General features: G+C 32.3%; 2 protein-coding genes across 5 annotated transcripts; both read right to left on the bottom strand.

The window, feature by feature from the left end:
• Positions 1 to 1,068: 1,068 nt before the first annotated feature.
• On the bottom strand, positions 1,069 to 3,355 carry LOC114170077 (scarecrow-like protein 3). Its single transcript, XM_028055558.1, is given in 3 exon segments — positions 1,069 to 2,689; positions 2,692 to 2,882; positions 2,885 to 3,355. Coding segments are annotated over 3 exon segments (1,431 nt in total). The 5' UTR covers positions 2,934 to 3,355; the 3' UTR covers positions 1,069 to 1,498.
• A 5,211-nt stretch (positions 3,356 to 8,566) lies between these two features.
• LOC114168745 (probable protein S-acyltransferase 19) lies at positions 8,567 to 16,024 on the bottom strand. 4 transcript variants are annotated; one of them, XR_003600754.1, is made up of 10 exons: positions 15,768 to 16,022; positions 14,266 to 14,379; positions 13,763 to 14,164; positions 12,890 to 12,958; positions 12,701 to 12,772; positions 12,473 to 12,601; positions 12,294 to 12,374; positions 11,713 to 11,913; positions 9,010 to 10,472; positions 8,567 to 8,750 (listed from the first exon to the last, which is right to left on the bottom strand). XR_003600754.1 is itself a non-coding variant. In XM_028053657.1 (9 exons), the coding sequence occupies exons 1-9, from the start codon at positions 15,810 to 15,812 to the stop codon at positions 9,375 to 9,377; spliced, it is 2,211 nt and encodes a 736-aa protein (XP_027909458.1). In that variant the 5' UTR covers positions 15,813 to 16,022; the 3' UTR covers positions 8,876 to 9,374. The 4 variants fall into 4 exon arrangements, 2 of the variants coding, with proteins under 2 accessions (XP_027909458.1, XP_027909459.1); XR_003600755.1 differs by having other exon boundaries at positions 9,016 to 10,472; XM_028053657.1 differs by lacking the exon at positions 8,567 to 8,750 and having other exon boundaries at positions 8,876 to 10,472.
• Between the last annotated feature and the right edge of the window lie 1,653 nt (positions 16,025 to 17,677).

The following is a 17,677-nucleotide window of genomic DNA, read 5'->3' as shown; positions in this document are numbered from 1 at the left end:
ATTTTTTTTAAAAAAAAAGTAGATATAATCTTCCTACTTCAATGACAGAAACTTTCTTTTTTTTCATGTCAAACAGTGTCACCGATTAATATTTGAAGTGATACGCATCAAATGATGTAAATGTTAGTCTGAAATGTTCTTTAACACATCAAAATAATGTAATTCGGTTAAAAAGACCATTTTTTTTCATTTTTAAAAATTAAAAACCAAACAATATCAAAATTTGAAACATGAATAAATTTGAAATTCACGTCAAACAACATATTTATCACTATTTTTTATAACAGTGTGATTCCCGCTGAAAAAAATCACGACATGCCTAATCCTGATGAATAAATTCTGACGCCAAATTCACGCAAGAATTATCACCAATCGAAAAGGCAAAGTTCCTCTAACAGGGTTGAGATGCCCGACAGCTTTATCAAAGCCTTAGAGAATCTCAACCATCGAAAATGTCGGAATGTATTGTCAAAAACAGTTGCAAAAAGATGAAGGGTGTGAGCGCAAGAGGATTCTTGGTTCCTCCTCACAAAAGTCTGATAAGAGATTTTACCTTTATTATTATTATTGACAACCTCTGACAACACAAATGTTTCAAAAAAAAGTGTCTTGTTTGGTCAACAACAAAAACTAGAGCACACCCCAATTATTTATATATTGTTCGTGAATTGATTACAAGCCCCAATTCTCCAAAAGCCACCACACCAACCAAAAAAGCAAAAACATAAGAAAAGATGACATGGTGAAGTGATGTTTTTATTTTGGGGTGAGTGTTTTTGGGATGCATCGCATCGTGCTAAAGTCAAAAGCTTCGAGGCCAATGGACTCATCTGTCACCACTACACCAAAAATATCCAACCACAAACAATTCTCCAATCTTTCAAACATGACATTTAGCATTCGTCACCATGACCAAAGCACAAAGAAAGTTGTGTGTGTGTGTGTGTTAGTGTGTGAAAGTATGGTACATAATAGGAATGAACCATCTAATTTCTTGAGCACCCTTATATGGAAGTGCTTTTTCAGGACTCATCCAAATCCACTAAAAGCCAAAGTCACAACATTCGCTGAAAGAGAACCGACACATGTCCTAGAATTTTGAATGTTAACTTATTCTAAACAAGTGGCTGAAGAAAAACATATTTTATATATATATATATATATATATATATATATATGTAATATAATAAGCTTGCTAGATACAAGTTAGGGTACAGGAATTCATAGAAAAAATGATCAGCAGTAAAAAATAAAATAAAATCAAACCATAAACAACCACGTTTAAATGTTTAAATCCTCTGTTCTTTTGTTATTCTGTCCTTCTACCCTTTCTCTATCTCTTCCCAAGTTTCTTTCTTGATGGGGTTTTACCAGGCAATGAATAAAGAGTATCTCTAAAAACCGATCTTGAAGAATTGTCATTACCAAAGGATAAAACACTCTCATGCAATGAAAAGATGAAAAAAAAAAAGGTCACTAATTTACCCCTTCAACTCTCTTACTTCCTAGATCTCCAAGCTGATATTGAAAACATTGGTCGATCCTGCCAGCAGATTAATACACAGCCATTTTCATCTCTCATTCTGTATCCTTCACAGCCATAGCTCTGGATGAACCTCCTTGCTTGCAACATACCATAGTAGCTCAAAGGAACATTACCAAACCCAGCTTGGTCAAATCTCTGAAACCACTTTTCAAGCTTTTCATGTCTCTCCTTTCTTTCAGGCCCTTCACATGCAATGATGTTCTTTATTTCCTCCCCAAAAATCATCTTCTCCACCCTTAATCTCTCCAACGAGGTTCTAGAGACTGTGGATTCCAAACAATCAAACAATGCTGCATAAGAATATAGTGCTTCAAGTAGCCTATCCATCAGAGTTGGACCATTATGGTTACAGTCTTGCTCTGTCACAGCCATGACCTTTGGTGATAAACCCCATAAGGCATTGAGAAAACTCTCCATGTTCATTGAATTGGAAGGTGTTAAAGATGCCGGTGATGACGAGGTTGAGTCAGGACTTGGGGTGTAGCCATTCACCATGTCTTTCTCAAGCATATCACCCAATGTGGTTTGGCTCAGTGGGAGAACTCTTTGCAGGTGAAATCCGTTTGAGCCTTTTAACAGACGAGGCGATTTTCTCCGCAAGGCTTCATCATCAAAGGCCAAAAGGGAATGTAATTGGAGTATGGAACTTATTGCTAGTGCCTCACCAGTTTTCACTCGAAGTTTGTCAAAATCGAGATTTTCTAGTTTGCTGACTACAGGGTTGAATTGGAATGGTATATCCAATTTTTCTGCTTCTTCAGTTAGTCTATGAGCTACCTGATCCAGAATCTCCTTTTTCTGATGAATCCCAGTGATTCTCAAATGAGGAGGGCCTTCTGGTCGAGCACTCAAAACTTGGATGAGAGCAATCCACTGAGCAGCTTCAGCAGCATTGAGATCAATTATGTGAATCACTTTCTCCCCCTCCATTGCCTCAATGATGGCCTGATTTGTGAGAACATATGCCACTTTCAAGAAAGGGAAAAGCTCAAAGAAGAGCTTCTGAACAAGAATTTCTTCAGACAGCATAGTTACTTTAGTCGAGTTGAGGGCTCTGTGGATCCCAGGCCATGTTTTCAGAATCCGATCTGCAAGTGATTCCATGAAATACGCCGCGATTCGCTGCATAGTATCCCCATCAGGGGGGAAGCAAGCAGGGAAATCTGCTCAAGTGTGGTGTTTGCATTTTCAAGATTACCAGCAGCTACATGATTTGCACAAGTGAGCAACAAATGGATCAAGTACAAACCCCTTTCCTCGGATTTCATATCTCTAAGCAAGAGATTGTTGGGAGAACCTAAGCTAGGTGAAAGTGACATCATGGAGAAGAGTTGCAGGGTGAAGAACTCACAGAAGACGAACCTTCTTCTTGCCACACAAATCCCATGCAACAATAATAACAACAATCTTAGGAATTTGCAAAGACTGAAAAGAGACAGAATGTAGTCACACACAAAAAAAAATGAAAAAACTACTAGACAAGAAAACACTCTTCAAAATTTCGGATTCATTCAGATACAAAATCACAGGTTTTACAACACATGGACCAAGTACTAAGAAACTAATGAATGAAGACAGAATAAGAAAGAAAGAACAAATTCAAAGCAAAGCAGGACAAGCAAAAAGGAGAAAAGGATTTGTGCATAAGAACCTGCACATCACATCCCAAGTTCAAACTTTGATCACAAGTTTAACAACCCTCAAGCTTTATTCTCAGTTTTATAAACTTAAAAACCGAAAGGTCCAACATTTTTCTACCAATTCAGCAAAAGGAAGGAGAAAAACATGGAAGCAGTAACAGGGAGAAGAGAGAACCTACTCAAACCAGGTCAGCAACTAGAAAAACGCTTATCCCTTGGAGGGTTTTGAAATTGAAGAACAATCCAGACGAACCCCCTAGAAAAATCCAAAACTTGCCTCTCGAAACACTGAAAAAACCAGAACCATAATGGGTTGGTTGTTCTGCTTTCTTTGGGAGTGAGTTTCAATGTTTGGACCCTTCTTCTGGTTTCAGCTACTTGTTCATGACTACGTTGTCGACAATGCGTGAAGGGTCCCTTTTGTCTTTATTGTTTTGTTGTCCTTCACACCTCAGTGCTGTGTGGAATTTCTGACTCTTGGAAATTTCTCTATCTTCCTGTAAAGGCTAAACATACAGTTACATTTTATTTTTTTATTTCTTTTTAGCTTCAAAAAACAACCATTTTAATGTGCCGTTTCTAGTTTACTAAAACATTTCAATTCACACTAATTTTAAATTAATTATTCTAAATATCAACAAATTTACGAATCTTATCTATAATTACCCCAGCATTGCATAGATTCTTTTATTCTATTATATGCATAAAACTCTTTTAGCTTTATTTTTGTAGATAGAAGTAGGGACAGAATAAGTGATTACAAAGACCAACCTTCTCCAAATTTGGATCAAAGGTTTATTTAATGGTATCCATTAATCTTACGTAATTTAAAAGTTTAGGAATTGAGATTAATAGTTAAAAATTTTCATTACTTTTAAAATATTTTTAGAGTAATTAAACTATCACATAATTTTTAATTCTAAAATAGATTATACTTTTGAATAAGATAATTAATTTTAAAGACGTTATATTTATTAGAAAATTAATGTTAATTCAGAGTTTATAAATTTAAGTTTTTTATTTTCATTTTTTTCTAAAGCTCAACGTAACATAAGAAGAAAAGGTTTTGGCTTCTATTTGCCGTTGTTTTTTCTAATTTCAACAGACACGACATTTTATTCCTGGGAAGAGAAAGATATTGTAATTTTTTTTTTAAATCACATTATAATTTATTCTAATTGTGCATATTTGTTCTGTTTACTTAATTTAAGGAAAAAATTTTAAAAATTTAAGACAGTTTCATCTCGATTAAAAATAAGCAAAATAAATAATATATAAAAAATAAACGCATCGTAAAGTCTTCTTTATAAACAAATGTTTAATTTTTTATATAATTTTATTCATAACTCACTAATTCGAAACATTTTAGAAGTTCATTGCTAAACCTACATCTACAAAAATAATAAAATTGTACGAAACATTTCAGTTACAAACATGAGTAATAACTAATTTCACAACAAAATGTTTGGTGACCAAAGATGAGAGAGGTAAAAGTTGGTGTAAAAATGGTTTTGTGTCTCTAGAAAGCATGTGAGAGAGAAGGAAAAAAAAAGTTGAAGTTTAATGTGGTTGTGTTTGTGTTGAAGCTTAGGTGGGTAGGGAATGAAAGAGTTATAATATTCCGAAAGGGTACGTAAAAACAAACATGCCTTGACAAAGACAAACAACGTTACCCCTCGGTTTTGGTCGCGAGTGGTTTTGGTCGCGAGTGGGATGAGTGTGCGAGAGAGTGAGAGTTCCTAACATACTTCCAAACCAAATTTTTGTTTTATTTCGAAAAGCAATGACTATACAATTGGATTATCTTCTGCTATTACGACAAACACACAACCACCTTCAACAAAACTCCAAAACCAGATTCAACTTTTATCTCTATTTCTCCATTCTTTTTCGGAATTCCCAATTTGCCAAAACTCACATACTATCTCATCAAAATCTTCTATGCCCTTTCGTCGCATGCTTTTTTATACCTCTTTTAGATTTTTTCTTCTCCTTTTCGTTTCTTCCATTATTTCCTTACACTTTCGTTTTTTTTCTAGTTTCTTTTGTTTACTGCCTTATTTTTTAATTCGGACTTTTGTACTAAAATTGATTGTTGGTGTTTCTGAGGAGGATCCCATTTGTAATTTCAGATGCTAACTTTTGCAGGCAAAAGAACAAATATAATATTGCGTGTAAAAGTTACCTATGGGATTTTGGAGTATTCTTTAATTAATTTTTGGTGAAAGCAAATTTGGTTTCATGACAATTTAGGTTGTGTTTGGTAAAGGAAAATAAAATAAATAAAAATTGTTTGATCAAAGGTAAATTAAAAAAGAAAAGGAAGTTATTTTTAAAGATGATTTAATTTTAAAAGAGAAATTAATGTCATTATAAGTTTTACCACAAACAACAAAATAAAAAAATATTAATACTATAAGTTGTATTTTATAATACAACTTATTAAAAAATTAATAATACTTAAGATGTTGTATCTAAAGAAACAAAATATTTTATTATTTTTTAAAACTTAAAATATCGACTAAAAAATATATAATTTTTTCCGTATTCTATTATCAACCGAAACATTAGATACTTTAAATAAATAGATTTTATACCATTAAGATGTGAATAAGACGTAAAACTAAATTAAATTCATCATAAGTTTACATTAATATGTTTATTTATTATATAAAAAATTGTGAGAATCAACTTTCTAATGTTTAAGCAAACATGCAAAGTACTTTTGACTAAAATGTCTGTATAAAGAGTGATGGTTAGGCATAATTTATTTTAAAATTGAGAACATGAAGAATCAAATTCAACAGAAAAGAACCGGAGAGAAGAGAGAAGTGGTCATAGGAAGAAATGGAGTGTGCAGAGTGTCTTAAATAGAAAGTGATAGAAAAAAAAAAGTACAGTTCAGTTGTTAACATCTCATAAATGAAATTAGGTTAAAAATAATTTAATAAAAAATATATTATTAGAAATTTGAAGACCAATCCAATGATATAAATATAAATTAATAAAGATGATAAATAAAAATATAAACAAATGAAAGGGATTTATGAGTAATTAAAAATAAATTAAATGATGTTAATTAATAAAATAAATAAAGAGAATAAGGTCCAATAATACACCTAACAATCATGGCTATAATTAAATATTTGAAATAATAAAACTATAAATTTTACGTTACAGTCAAATTCAACTTAACTTTTTATTATTATTATTATTATTATTATTATTTTCATTTTCTCTTTCTACCTTTTTTTTCTTATTTTACACGTAAGTCAATTTTTATTTATTTTAATTACAAATAATAATTACTTGCAAGACTGTTTTTAATTGATTAATTTCAATTTTTTATAAATATTTATTATTTTAACAAAATAAAAAATATTATTTATATAATTCATAAAAAAAATATTATAAATTTTGAGATCTTACCGTCACATATCAGACATTTAACGTACTTTTATTTTGATGAAAATGTAACTAATGCTATTTGTGTTAGTTTGAATATTTATCATAATCTATAGTTTGAATTAAAATTATGCATTACTGTCACTCAAATTATTAACTTATCCCAATGCAATTCTTCCTATATTTCATGCAATATACATTGGCAAAAAGCAAAATTAGAATAGTCAATATATTACATTCTATCAATTTTTATATAGAGACAAAATAAAGGTATGCAATCCTCTATTAATGACCTGATATAGTAGTACATGTGCCAAAATCACACAAACATTCAAGTATGAAAATGATACAAGATACCAAACACACTTTGACCTAATATGTTTGGCTAGAAGGAAAAAGATATATATACTTCTATGTTTAAAAAACACTTGGTTGTTTTTAAGGTTGAATTAATTGATATTTATTATTGTATCATTAGTACTTATATGTAATGTAATTATATAATGTAACCTACTATGCTTCCAATAGAGTAAGATAACAAGAAGTGGCTTAAAAAAATAATAATAAATAAAAATAATAGAAGGGGCCATTTAAAAAGGTCCTAACTTCCCCACCATCATTAAGGAAAAGACAAAAGATGAAACAGGGCAAAACAACTCCCTAGCGTGTAAGAAGGGACATGGAAATAAATGTTGAAGAATTCTTATAAGATTTCAGTGTTTTAGTAACAGTGATAAAAAATTAAGTAAAATCCACTAATTACTACTGATAAACTAATTTAAAAATAAAAAATCCAGCAACATACTAATTTGTTATAAGTAATGATACTCAAATATAAGAAGAAGAAAAAAAAACAAAATATTGACACGGGTTAAACAATTGGATTAACATTCAACTTGTTTTAAACAAAATTCCAAACATGTCACAAGTGTGAATTAGACAATATTAACCCATAAAAAAATATTTATAACTAATTAATTCGTGAAACCAGTTAGATGATTAACTTAAGGGCTAGATTGTATTTGTTTGCAGGAAATAAGTATTTCCAAGAGAAGAGAGATAAGTTTAAAAGAGTATATACAACTTGTTTTTAAATTGGAACAATTAATTTTTATATATAGCATTCTACTAATAAAATAACAAATAACACTCTTATGAAACACATAAAATCTGATTAGGTGAGTTTAAGTATAAATCAACACGTTAATATGTACTAACGTGAGACCCCTCGGACCGTATAAGCCAGTCCCGTATTTTGTTCGTCTTCCCTTCAAAATGCAAGCTGAAAAGTTTGATCCATCCCTCACAAGTTCAGGTCCGCGGGCCGGCCTGTTTATTTTTTTAAAAAAATTTATGATAAAATTTTTAATGTTCAATAAATTGAAAAACTTTTAACACATTTAAAAATACAAAACACTTGTCTTTTCTACTCATAAAAGAATTTCAAATATTCATACAAAAGTTCAAAAGAAAAAATCAATACACACAAATGTAAGTATTTTTTTTTATCCGAACCACAGGCCTACCTGTGCAAGCGACAAACCAACCCGTGCAAGCCATAGACCAACCCGTATGAACTGCGAGTTATACAGGCAAGGCTTTTGCAAACTAAGCTTTTACAAACTAGCAGACTCAATATCTCAATCTGTTTCACATTTTTTCTTTACGAGCCTACAAACCGGTCTAAACTCACATTGTCACCCCTAATCTTAAATTGATGTTCGAGAGAGAAAAACTGAATATTTTTATTCTATTGAAAGACTATATGTGTTGAACACATCATTTTCGTTTCAAAAATATTATCATTTTAAAATTAAGAAAATGAGTTGTTTTCAAGTTCTTTCCATCTTTCAATATTTTAAAAAATGAAACAAACAACTAACAGGTTAAAAGAATAATACAATTAAAGATTAACAAACTTATACTTTTTCAAAATTAAAAACATAGCATTTGAAAATAAAGACGGTACTTTCCCTTATCTGCAAATCAATCTTTTTGCTTGAGCGTTTAAACAATGATGGCGCGAATATAAATGAAAAAGCAACAAAAGAGTTTGGCATATAGGCGTTGAAAGCACCTCCAGGTCCCAAACAGGCACAATAACGACAGTGTCGCGATGCTGCTCCAACAAGAATTGCAAAATTTGGCAACGACAAAACCTTCATAACAAAGCAACCACTGGGTTAGGAGTATTTTGTCAGAAGCCAGACTAGGCCATTCTCTTGTGTAGATAACTACGATCCTAAGATACCTAACATCAAATGACACGTGGCAGAAAAAAATCTATAGCAAGAGAAGAGACAATTATACAAGCCAAAACTATTCTATCCCCAAACGCAAGGTCATGACAATTTTAGTATCTACCGGAACAAATGGTACAATAATAAATTAAAATCCATTAAGGAGGCTCATGCTTACACTTACTGAACTGATGCTGATAAGTGTTTTGAGATTTCATCAACCGCATCACGGAAGATTCACATTTCTCAACGCATGTTCAGCAAAAAGGAACAATGAAGTTCATTTCAATCTCTCAAATGCCCATAAGCATTTTGATGTATCTCAAACGTACAGGCTGCAAGATGACCGACTTTAAACCTAAATGATGAGGCCGAATAAAAAACCAGCTGCTGGAGTCAGAAGGTGTCCACCATAATTTTCGTTTGTATGGTCTGAAAGGCTAAAATCGCGCCTACCAGATAGACCCTTTGGTTTCTCTTCACTGTACTTTCGATTCCAACAAAAACATTGTCCAGATCATTGGAATCTCAAAACAACTCAAACTAATTCATGCCAGAACGAGGTTGAAGGTTATTCTCAAACCCACCAGGGACAAACACAGGAAGCTGATTTGAAAGTGAGTCCCTTTTATATCTTGGCTCTAGGGGCAAGTTCGCTGATATGCTATCTTGCGCCTCCCCTGATGGCAAACGTCTTTCATTTTTCAAACCATCTTTAACAGGGGCACTCAAAAATGGACCTCCATAAAAAATAGAATCTCCGGTATACATCAGATTCTGTGTGTGCTGCCCTGGAGACTTGGGTGCAGATGATGACAACTCCTTCTGAGGAATCACTGGTTTTTTCCCAAAACTGCTTGTTTCCGCATTTACATTTTGCAATTCTACGCGCATGGATGACCTATTTCGGGCTTCTGAAGGCAATAAAGGGACTGAAACATATCTGCCAGCTTCTTGATCCCAAACAACTGATGACCGTTTCACATCTCTTAGAATAGAAGTGTTAGAAGCAGAAAGCAACAATGGATCATGGCCAATTCCTTTTGGCATGGCTGTCCTCCCATCAAATCCAAGAGATGGATTTGATATTGGGTTCCTGAAGTTTGACAATGTTGCTTTAGAAGTTAAAGGACGCTCAGGCACCACCAAACTAGGGATTGAGGCACCTGGCCTGAAGCCACCCAAACTGTGACCCTGTGGAAGAGGGCTGAGTGTAACTGCCTCATGAACATGGCTAGGACTGCTGAAACTACTCATACTTTGAGTTCCAGTCTCGTACTCATCGCGACTTCCTTGACTAGGAGCAATAGAATTTTGGACCGGAGACAATCTTAACTCGTGTTTAATTTCCTTGTTAGTTCCAGTCTCGGTGCTTAAACTACTTCTGATGCTCATGTTGCCACTAGAGCTCAATTCTGCATCTGGTACGCGGTGGCTGTCTACAGGTCGCAAAACTGAAGAAGATGCCCTGGCTTTCGCAGCTGCTCGCACAGCCTCTTGTGAATCCAACTTAGCAAGCTTCCAAGCACTAATACGAACAGGTCTTTTTGGCATCCTTTGCCCTCTTTCTGCAATACCCGCTGCATCTGGATCAACAGTTGACGGTAGCATTCCAGGCTCCAAGTGAGGCACAACTTCATCCTAAAGCCCATGTTAGGCAGGCCCCATAAACCAACTCATAAATACTTTTTAAGAACAAAAACATTTCACTTTGTCAAGAAAAAAAATGAGAAAAGTGTAACAGCATGTAATATACATAAAACAACTACATGAAAAGTTCGTTAAGTAAAAAAGGTATAAATATAGAAATGAAAATCACTAATTAGGCATACCGATTAGAATAATATAGTAAGTCACTGATAGAGGGACGGGCACAACAGCACCATATAAATTCGGTCAAGGATGCTGCCAAAGCCATTATACATGGTATTCCCCCTACCTCCAAAGAAAATTTGTTTGTTCTGCCTTTTGCTCTTTCATTCATTTCTTTTACCTAAAGGTCCTAAACTACTTGAGACTTTAAATCAGCAATTTCATTTAGTACACCAATATGGAGTGATGAAGGCTTTCAGCCATAAATTTATAAACCTTCTTTATATAGGTAAGCAAGTCATACCATGGCAACTGTTGTGAATTGATATATCATTGCCAGGATGAACTATTTTAGAACGACACAATTTTCATGATATCCAATTTATGGAAGTCTTTCTGCCTGGCAAAGATGAGGGTTGACAAGCAATATACTACACGTGAAGGAAATCATAATGTATAGTATAGGCTTTAATTCAAAATACAGAGGCCTGATTGTAATGCTCAATAGGTTCAATGAGAGCCTATTTGGTTTGATTTTATTTTCTATTTCCAATTCCTATTCTCTCATATAATTACAAAAGTCCTGCTTCACTGTTTCTTATACAAATATTGGTTAACAGGAAATAAAATAAAAATAAGATGTCAATTTTGTAATTATTTGAGAAAACATAAAAAATAGAAAATAGAAAACATTTTCAAAACCCCTAGTTTTCTTGTCACTGGACCTCTTTCCGAGGATTAGAAAGCTACGACTTCAGGAAAATTCAAGTTATTCAAATTTTAAATGTTAACCTATGTAGCATTTGAATGATAAGACGCTAATTTTCCTAGGGGTGACCCATATTAGAACAAATGAAAAAGATACATTCCAAAAGCCAGGACAGAAGTGTCCAGTGTCAAAACTAAAAGCTCTTTTAGAGGATTTTTAAAATAAATAAGAACTGCTTCTGACTCTGACTGTTGCCCAAGAGTCTTTCAATATAGTTCCCCAACTAAAAATTACCACAAGCCAACAGCACCCTCTTTGGGTACTCAATATACAGATGAAGGAAAAAATTAACCATAGTACCTGATAATCCACGAATACCCTGGGAGGGGTGCACCAAGCCCCTTTATATTGCAAACCAAGAGAACTTCCTCCACTCAATCCAGTCGTGGCTGAGCCTGTTGGAGAGTAAAGTATATTTGGCAATTCCTCATCCACAGATGCCCCTGCAGGTGCTTCACTCATGGCTCTCATTGCTACAACATATTCATAAGTAGTAATGCCCTGATCCAACAAGAAGAAAGGAGTTATGATGAGAGTACCACTCTTACGTGTGAAAAAGCTAAAATAACGGTCAAGAACTAAAACATGATTTTTATAGTGCTCTGAAAATCTCAGGGTGGAAGCAAAATATCCCAGACAAAATTCACGAAAATTCTTAAGTAACTAACTTTGATAAATTATTTTCCAGTTCATAAAAATGCTCTTCCAATCCTAGATGAGTTTTCTGAAACTCAACTGTGTATATCTTAACTTTCATTGCAGAGTTCCCTTGATCAAATTAGATTAGCCAAGCAGCATAGAACCATGCACAAAAGCATGGGGTTGGGGAAGAAAAAAGAACAGAAAAACAACCTCAGATTCTCAGCTACTGAATCACTGACCTTCCTGATTAGTATCATGTGGAAAAAGAAAAGCTCACCCAAAGGCACACAAGCCAAGATAGAAACTACAGTACATACAACCTACACATTGAAACAAGAAATATATCGAAATTCAAAATATGATTAATAATAATCATTTGTCATTGCCAGATTTAAAATAAAACAAACAAAAGAGATACCACAACGGCGGCAAATGGGGGCCGAGAGAATCCATTTCCAAGTCTATCAATGATTTCAGATTCCATTCCTCTCTTATTGACAAAGAAACGCACAAAAACTGCAACACCCACTCCAGCTTCAATGACTAGCTGAAATGCAAAAGAATAACATACAGAAGGCATTATTGAAAACCAAAACAAATCATAGCTTTTAAATTATAAATCATTTAGAAGGACCAATATACATACCCAAGCAAGACTAAAAGCCATGAGAGCAATAAAAGAACTGTAATTTTTGTGACCCACACAATTGTTAAGCCACTGCAGCAATGCGATGCACCAAGTGAAACTTTAAGTTAAACAAAAATTATGAAAATGTTATTCTAATAGTGAATACAAGTCCAAAATGTATACTTCACTTTGCACAACAAATCATACCCGACAATGGTGATCGAAGCCATCAACACATTTATCACAACTTCTACAATGTTTGCTGAATTTGCGCACCTGCAAAACAGGACACACAAGGCACGAAATACACTACTCGGTGAGAAGCAGAAGTCCAGTCCAAGGTTTAAAGCTACTTCTCTAAAATGCGTCAATTGACGGCTGCATGCCACTAGAGACGTTTATAAGGTTAGACTAATTTTATTCCCAAAATTCAAGAAGCAGAAACTTCCAAAAAAGATAAAGACTGAAAGAAGAGCCCATAATTCACAGGCATCTCTATCACTCAAGTTTCCAGGAAAGGGGAAGGAATATCAAAAATAGATAAACTGGGAAAAGGGGCTCATAATTCTCTTGTATCTCTACCACTTAAGTTTCCAGGAAACTCGAAATTCAAGTTAAATTACGATAAAAAATGAAAAGGATTGAACAAATTATTTTAAAGAGATTATTGAATTGAAATAGAAGAAAAAACATTAGAACTAAATGTCATTAAATAGGAGAAAAACGAAAGAATAAACAAAATAGATGAATTCATAAATAAAAGTCATAACTCTCCCAAAAGAAGCAAAACAATTCCAGAAAACCTAGCTTCTTTCTCAAAGAATGATAAGAACATAAAGTACACTTTTCCACAACTTATACCAACAAATCATGGCATTTCTCAAAGAAAACAAAATCTATTTTTGAAACTCATTCTCAATGACTCATGATTTGTTTTTGTACTGGTGACTTTAGTATCGACCCAGTTATAAAATAAAATATAAAAGATATCACTTACAGCCAAACTGAATAGGAATACAAAGAACAAAAATTGAAATATTAATGCAATGTTTCAAAGAGTCACAAATCACAATGCAGTACCTCAGCATTGCACAATGTGCAGAACAGAGCATCTTCAGCACCACCCTGCTCTTCAGTCGATGCTTCCTGTTTCCGGCAATCTTCATGTGAAAATAGTATGCAGAAAATTCCTCCAACTACATTACATGAGCTTTGGTTATTCTGTTTCCTAGTACTGTCTGCTCTGTCCATATCTTCCACTGAGCTTTTCTTGCTCATATTTGTCATAGACCTTTTGGAAGATGATGGAGAATATTGCTCTCTAGCAGCAATGCGTTCATGTTCAGAAATGTGATGTTTTCCTGACAATTCTTGCGCAGAATTGAACTTATTTCCCACTCTGGGGTCAAACTTAGACATAATGCCCGGATCTGCAGGGTTGATTGCGGTGCATCTGACGTAAAGAATGAACACAATGAGTGCCTGCAATACCACAAGAATGAGACAACAACATAAGCTATGTTTCTTGTGGGTAAGTAAGTATACATAAAAGAGGTGGAATGACAAAAAGGTGATTTACAAACCACGGGAGAGTAAACACCAATGAAAATGTATTCCCATATACGACCTCCAATGAAGGGAGCAAGAAAAGCATAGAAAGCAATCACCAACAAACAAAATACAGTGATCGCAACAACCTATTCATGAAAGAACCAATAATTAGAAAAATAAGTTGGCATGCCTGCAACTGATAAAAAACAACACAGTGTAAAAAAAGTGCTAAACATCTATAAATCAACAAAAATATGGGAAACTAGTATGTACGAGATCAATAATGTACGAGATCAATAATACAAAATGATGCAGAAATTATTAACAATATCACAGAATATATTTGAGATTGTTTGTAAAAGAGAAAAGCCACCAACGGTTATTTCTACAAAGTACCTACCAAGTTCAAAGACAATATTGTATTTTTGTGTTCAACTATACTCTATGGTAAAGTTTAGTGAATATTGAATTTTAAAAGAACAAAATACAAGAAAAAAAAAAGGGGAAAGAGTATAAATGAGAATTGTGTTGGCACATAAAAAAGCTAAGATCCAAAATGGTTGTATGTAGCATCGATTGAAGAAAAAAATATGGTAAAAATCATTTAAGGTGATTTGGATACACACACAAAAAAGACCACTAGAAGAAGCACCAGCGAAAATAGTAGATTACATGATTTTTGGTTCTGCAAAAATAGAGGGAGACCAAGAAGGATATTGAGAAATGTTGTTGAGACAAACCCCATGATAAATAATATCTCTGAAACTTCGGTCTTTCATAAAGCTGAATGACATTGAACGATCCATGTAACCGACCACACCTAGTGGGATAAAGTTTTGCACAACACTTATCGCCCATAAATTCTAGTCTGTGTCACTTTAAATTAAAATTATTGAATCTTCTTCTTGTTAGACAACCCAATACATCTGATGTTGCTTGCTGGTTTATAACTTTGGACATGGGAAAGAGTATATGGTAGGTAGGTAGGTAGGTAGGTACAGATCAGAGGTTGTGCTCCACAGTCTATATTTCCTTCGGCCGTTAACCCATTGAAGAATTAAGCAAAACATTATTAATTAGCCCGGGAAAGGGTCTTCCCTCCAACAAACAAAGTCTGGATTGTTTTATTTCCAAACGACCCCTCTCCTTGTTAGTTTCCAAAACTCGCGCAAATAAATTTATCCAAACAACGAATTTCACTATTTCCTTTTCTTCTTTTTTTCAAAAACAGATTTTCAACCATTAGTACGAAACGAGGACTTCCAGAACATAATCACATAATCAAACACACATCACTCTGCAATATAAAGTAGACATTTCCGAGCCAATAGCCATGCGTCAACCAAGAACCTATGTAATTAAAAAAAATATAAAAAAAAAACATACAAATCACGCGATTACAAGAATTGAGCAATTAAAGCCACATGATATGAGATTCCGCATGAAGTTAATCACGAATTACTGATTCCAGCAAACCCTAGCAAAAAAGAAAACTTAGGATCGGAAGAAGAAGAAGAAACGAAAAAAGGTATACCTGAAAAGTGTGAGCAGGTAATTGCCAGCCATGTTTTCTCACCATTTCTGTTCACAGTTGAATTGAGATTTGACTCACTTTCTTTCCCAAGTCTTTACCCTAAACCTTTAACTAGCAAGCAAGCACTAACTTGCTACTTCCAGCTGCAGAGTAGGAATAGGAACAGAATAAAATAAATCTTAAATAATATACCTAATCCTGATATACAAGAAACTGTTCTTACTTCTTGCACACACCTTTTTTTTTTTTTTTTTCCTTTCTTATTTTTCTGATTTCTTCTTCCTTCAAACCCTTTTTACATTCCTTCTTCTTTATCTGGACAAAGCGTTAATTAACCACGATTCTTCTTCTTAGCTAATTGTTTAAATTCATTTATCTAGTTACTTAAAAAGAAAGTCAAACTTTCCACTATATTATATAGATAACTTAGATCAAGTTTTAAAAGTTTCGATATTAAAAATTCATCGATATCTTATATAAATTTAGCTAATAATAGTAGTAAAAACACAATTGCACTGTGTGTCTGTTTTTTATAATAATAAAAAAATACGTAATTAAAAAATTATTTATTATAATTATTGAAATAGAAAATATTATTAAATTTATATTGTAATTATTAAAATATACATTCAATTTTATTTTATATTATTTAATATTTTTAGGTTGAATAATATTTTTTTTAAACATCATATTTAAATTGAAAATTCTTTTCATATAAATTTATATTTATATGATGTGAAATTAATTTATATTTTATTTATATAAATAAAAATTGATGTAAGATATATTGTTAAATATACACAAAAGCATCAATCACTTAATGGACTATTATTTATGATTTAATTTTAACAAGTAATTTAGTTATAAAATAAAATTAATTTAGTTACAAACTAGTTGAAATAAGTAAAGCTCAGTCTTGAATTTTTTAATAAGTAGTTAAAATTAAACTGTTAATTAAGAGTCATTGTTTTATTGTAGAGATCAAAAATAAACTTTTTCGGTACACTATCTTCTAAAAGTTTAGAAATGTTAAAAAGTGTTTTATACGCTACGAAACATCGGTACTTTATATTAGATTGTATTTGTATCTGACATATATTATTCGTATTTGATATTTCAACATATTTTGTCTATAGTTATTAACGAAATATTTGATTTATAAAAGAATAATAATTTCACAATAACAATAATTTATAATTTTTTATTTAATATTTATAATTTTAATTTGGATGTATGTAATAATAATAACATATTTATCTTGTTTTTAAAAATTATTATATATTTTTTAATATATATATATATATATATATATTATATATTGTATTTTATTATTTCAAAAATAAACATATCGATATATCTAATATATAACATATATTGTAATTGTGCGTGATAAATTGTTTGTAATTATTAGAATGTAATTTTATTACTTTTTAACGAATTTTAATTAATGATAAAAAAAATATTAATTATTATCAATTTTCCTTATTTTACAAATCCTGAATCCAATATGTTTTTATTAACAAATATTTTTATTAACAATTTCAACTTATTTTTATTAAATAGAGCAAACAAACATAATCCAGTCAGTATTAAAACAAATGAAAAATGTAAAAGATAATAATCAAAAGTTCCTTTAATCTCAGTTAAGAAGTGTCTTTAAAACATCGCATATGTGTTAATTCTTTCTAAATTTTTTTACAGTCAACGTAGCAATTTTTACATTAAATTAAATTCGTGAACACGATCTTTGGCCGAGCAAAAATATCAGGTTACCTTTCATACTTTCATACAGTCAAAATAAGACTAATGGAAAAGTCAAAAGATAAAGTTTGGTGGTATTTTTAAAAATACATAAATAATGTAAATATTTACTTAATTTCTTCCTATAATATTAATAATAATATAGTAGT

The sequence above is a fragment of the Vigna unguiculata genome, chromosome 11 (assembly GCF_004118075.2).
Source record: "Vigna unguiculata cultivar IT97K-499-35 chromosome 11, ASM411807v1, whole genome shotgun sequence".
Taxonomy (NCBI): Eukaryota; Viridiplantae; Streptophyta; class Magnoliopsida; order Fabales; family Fabaceae; genus Vigna; species Vigna unguiculata.
This window is presented reverse-complemented; position numbering and strand designations above follow the sequence as displayed.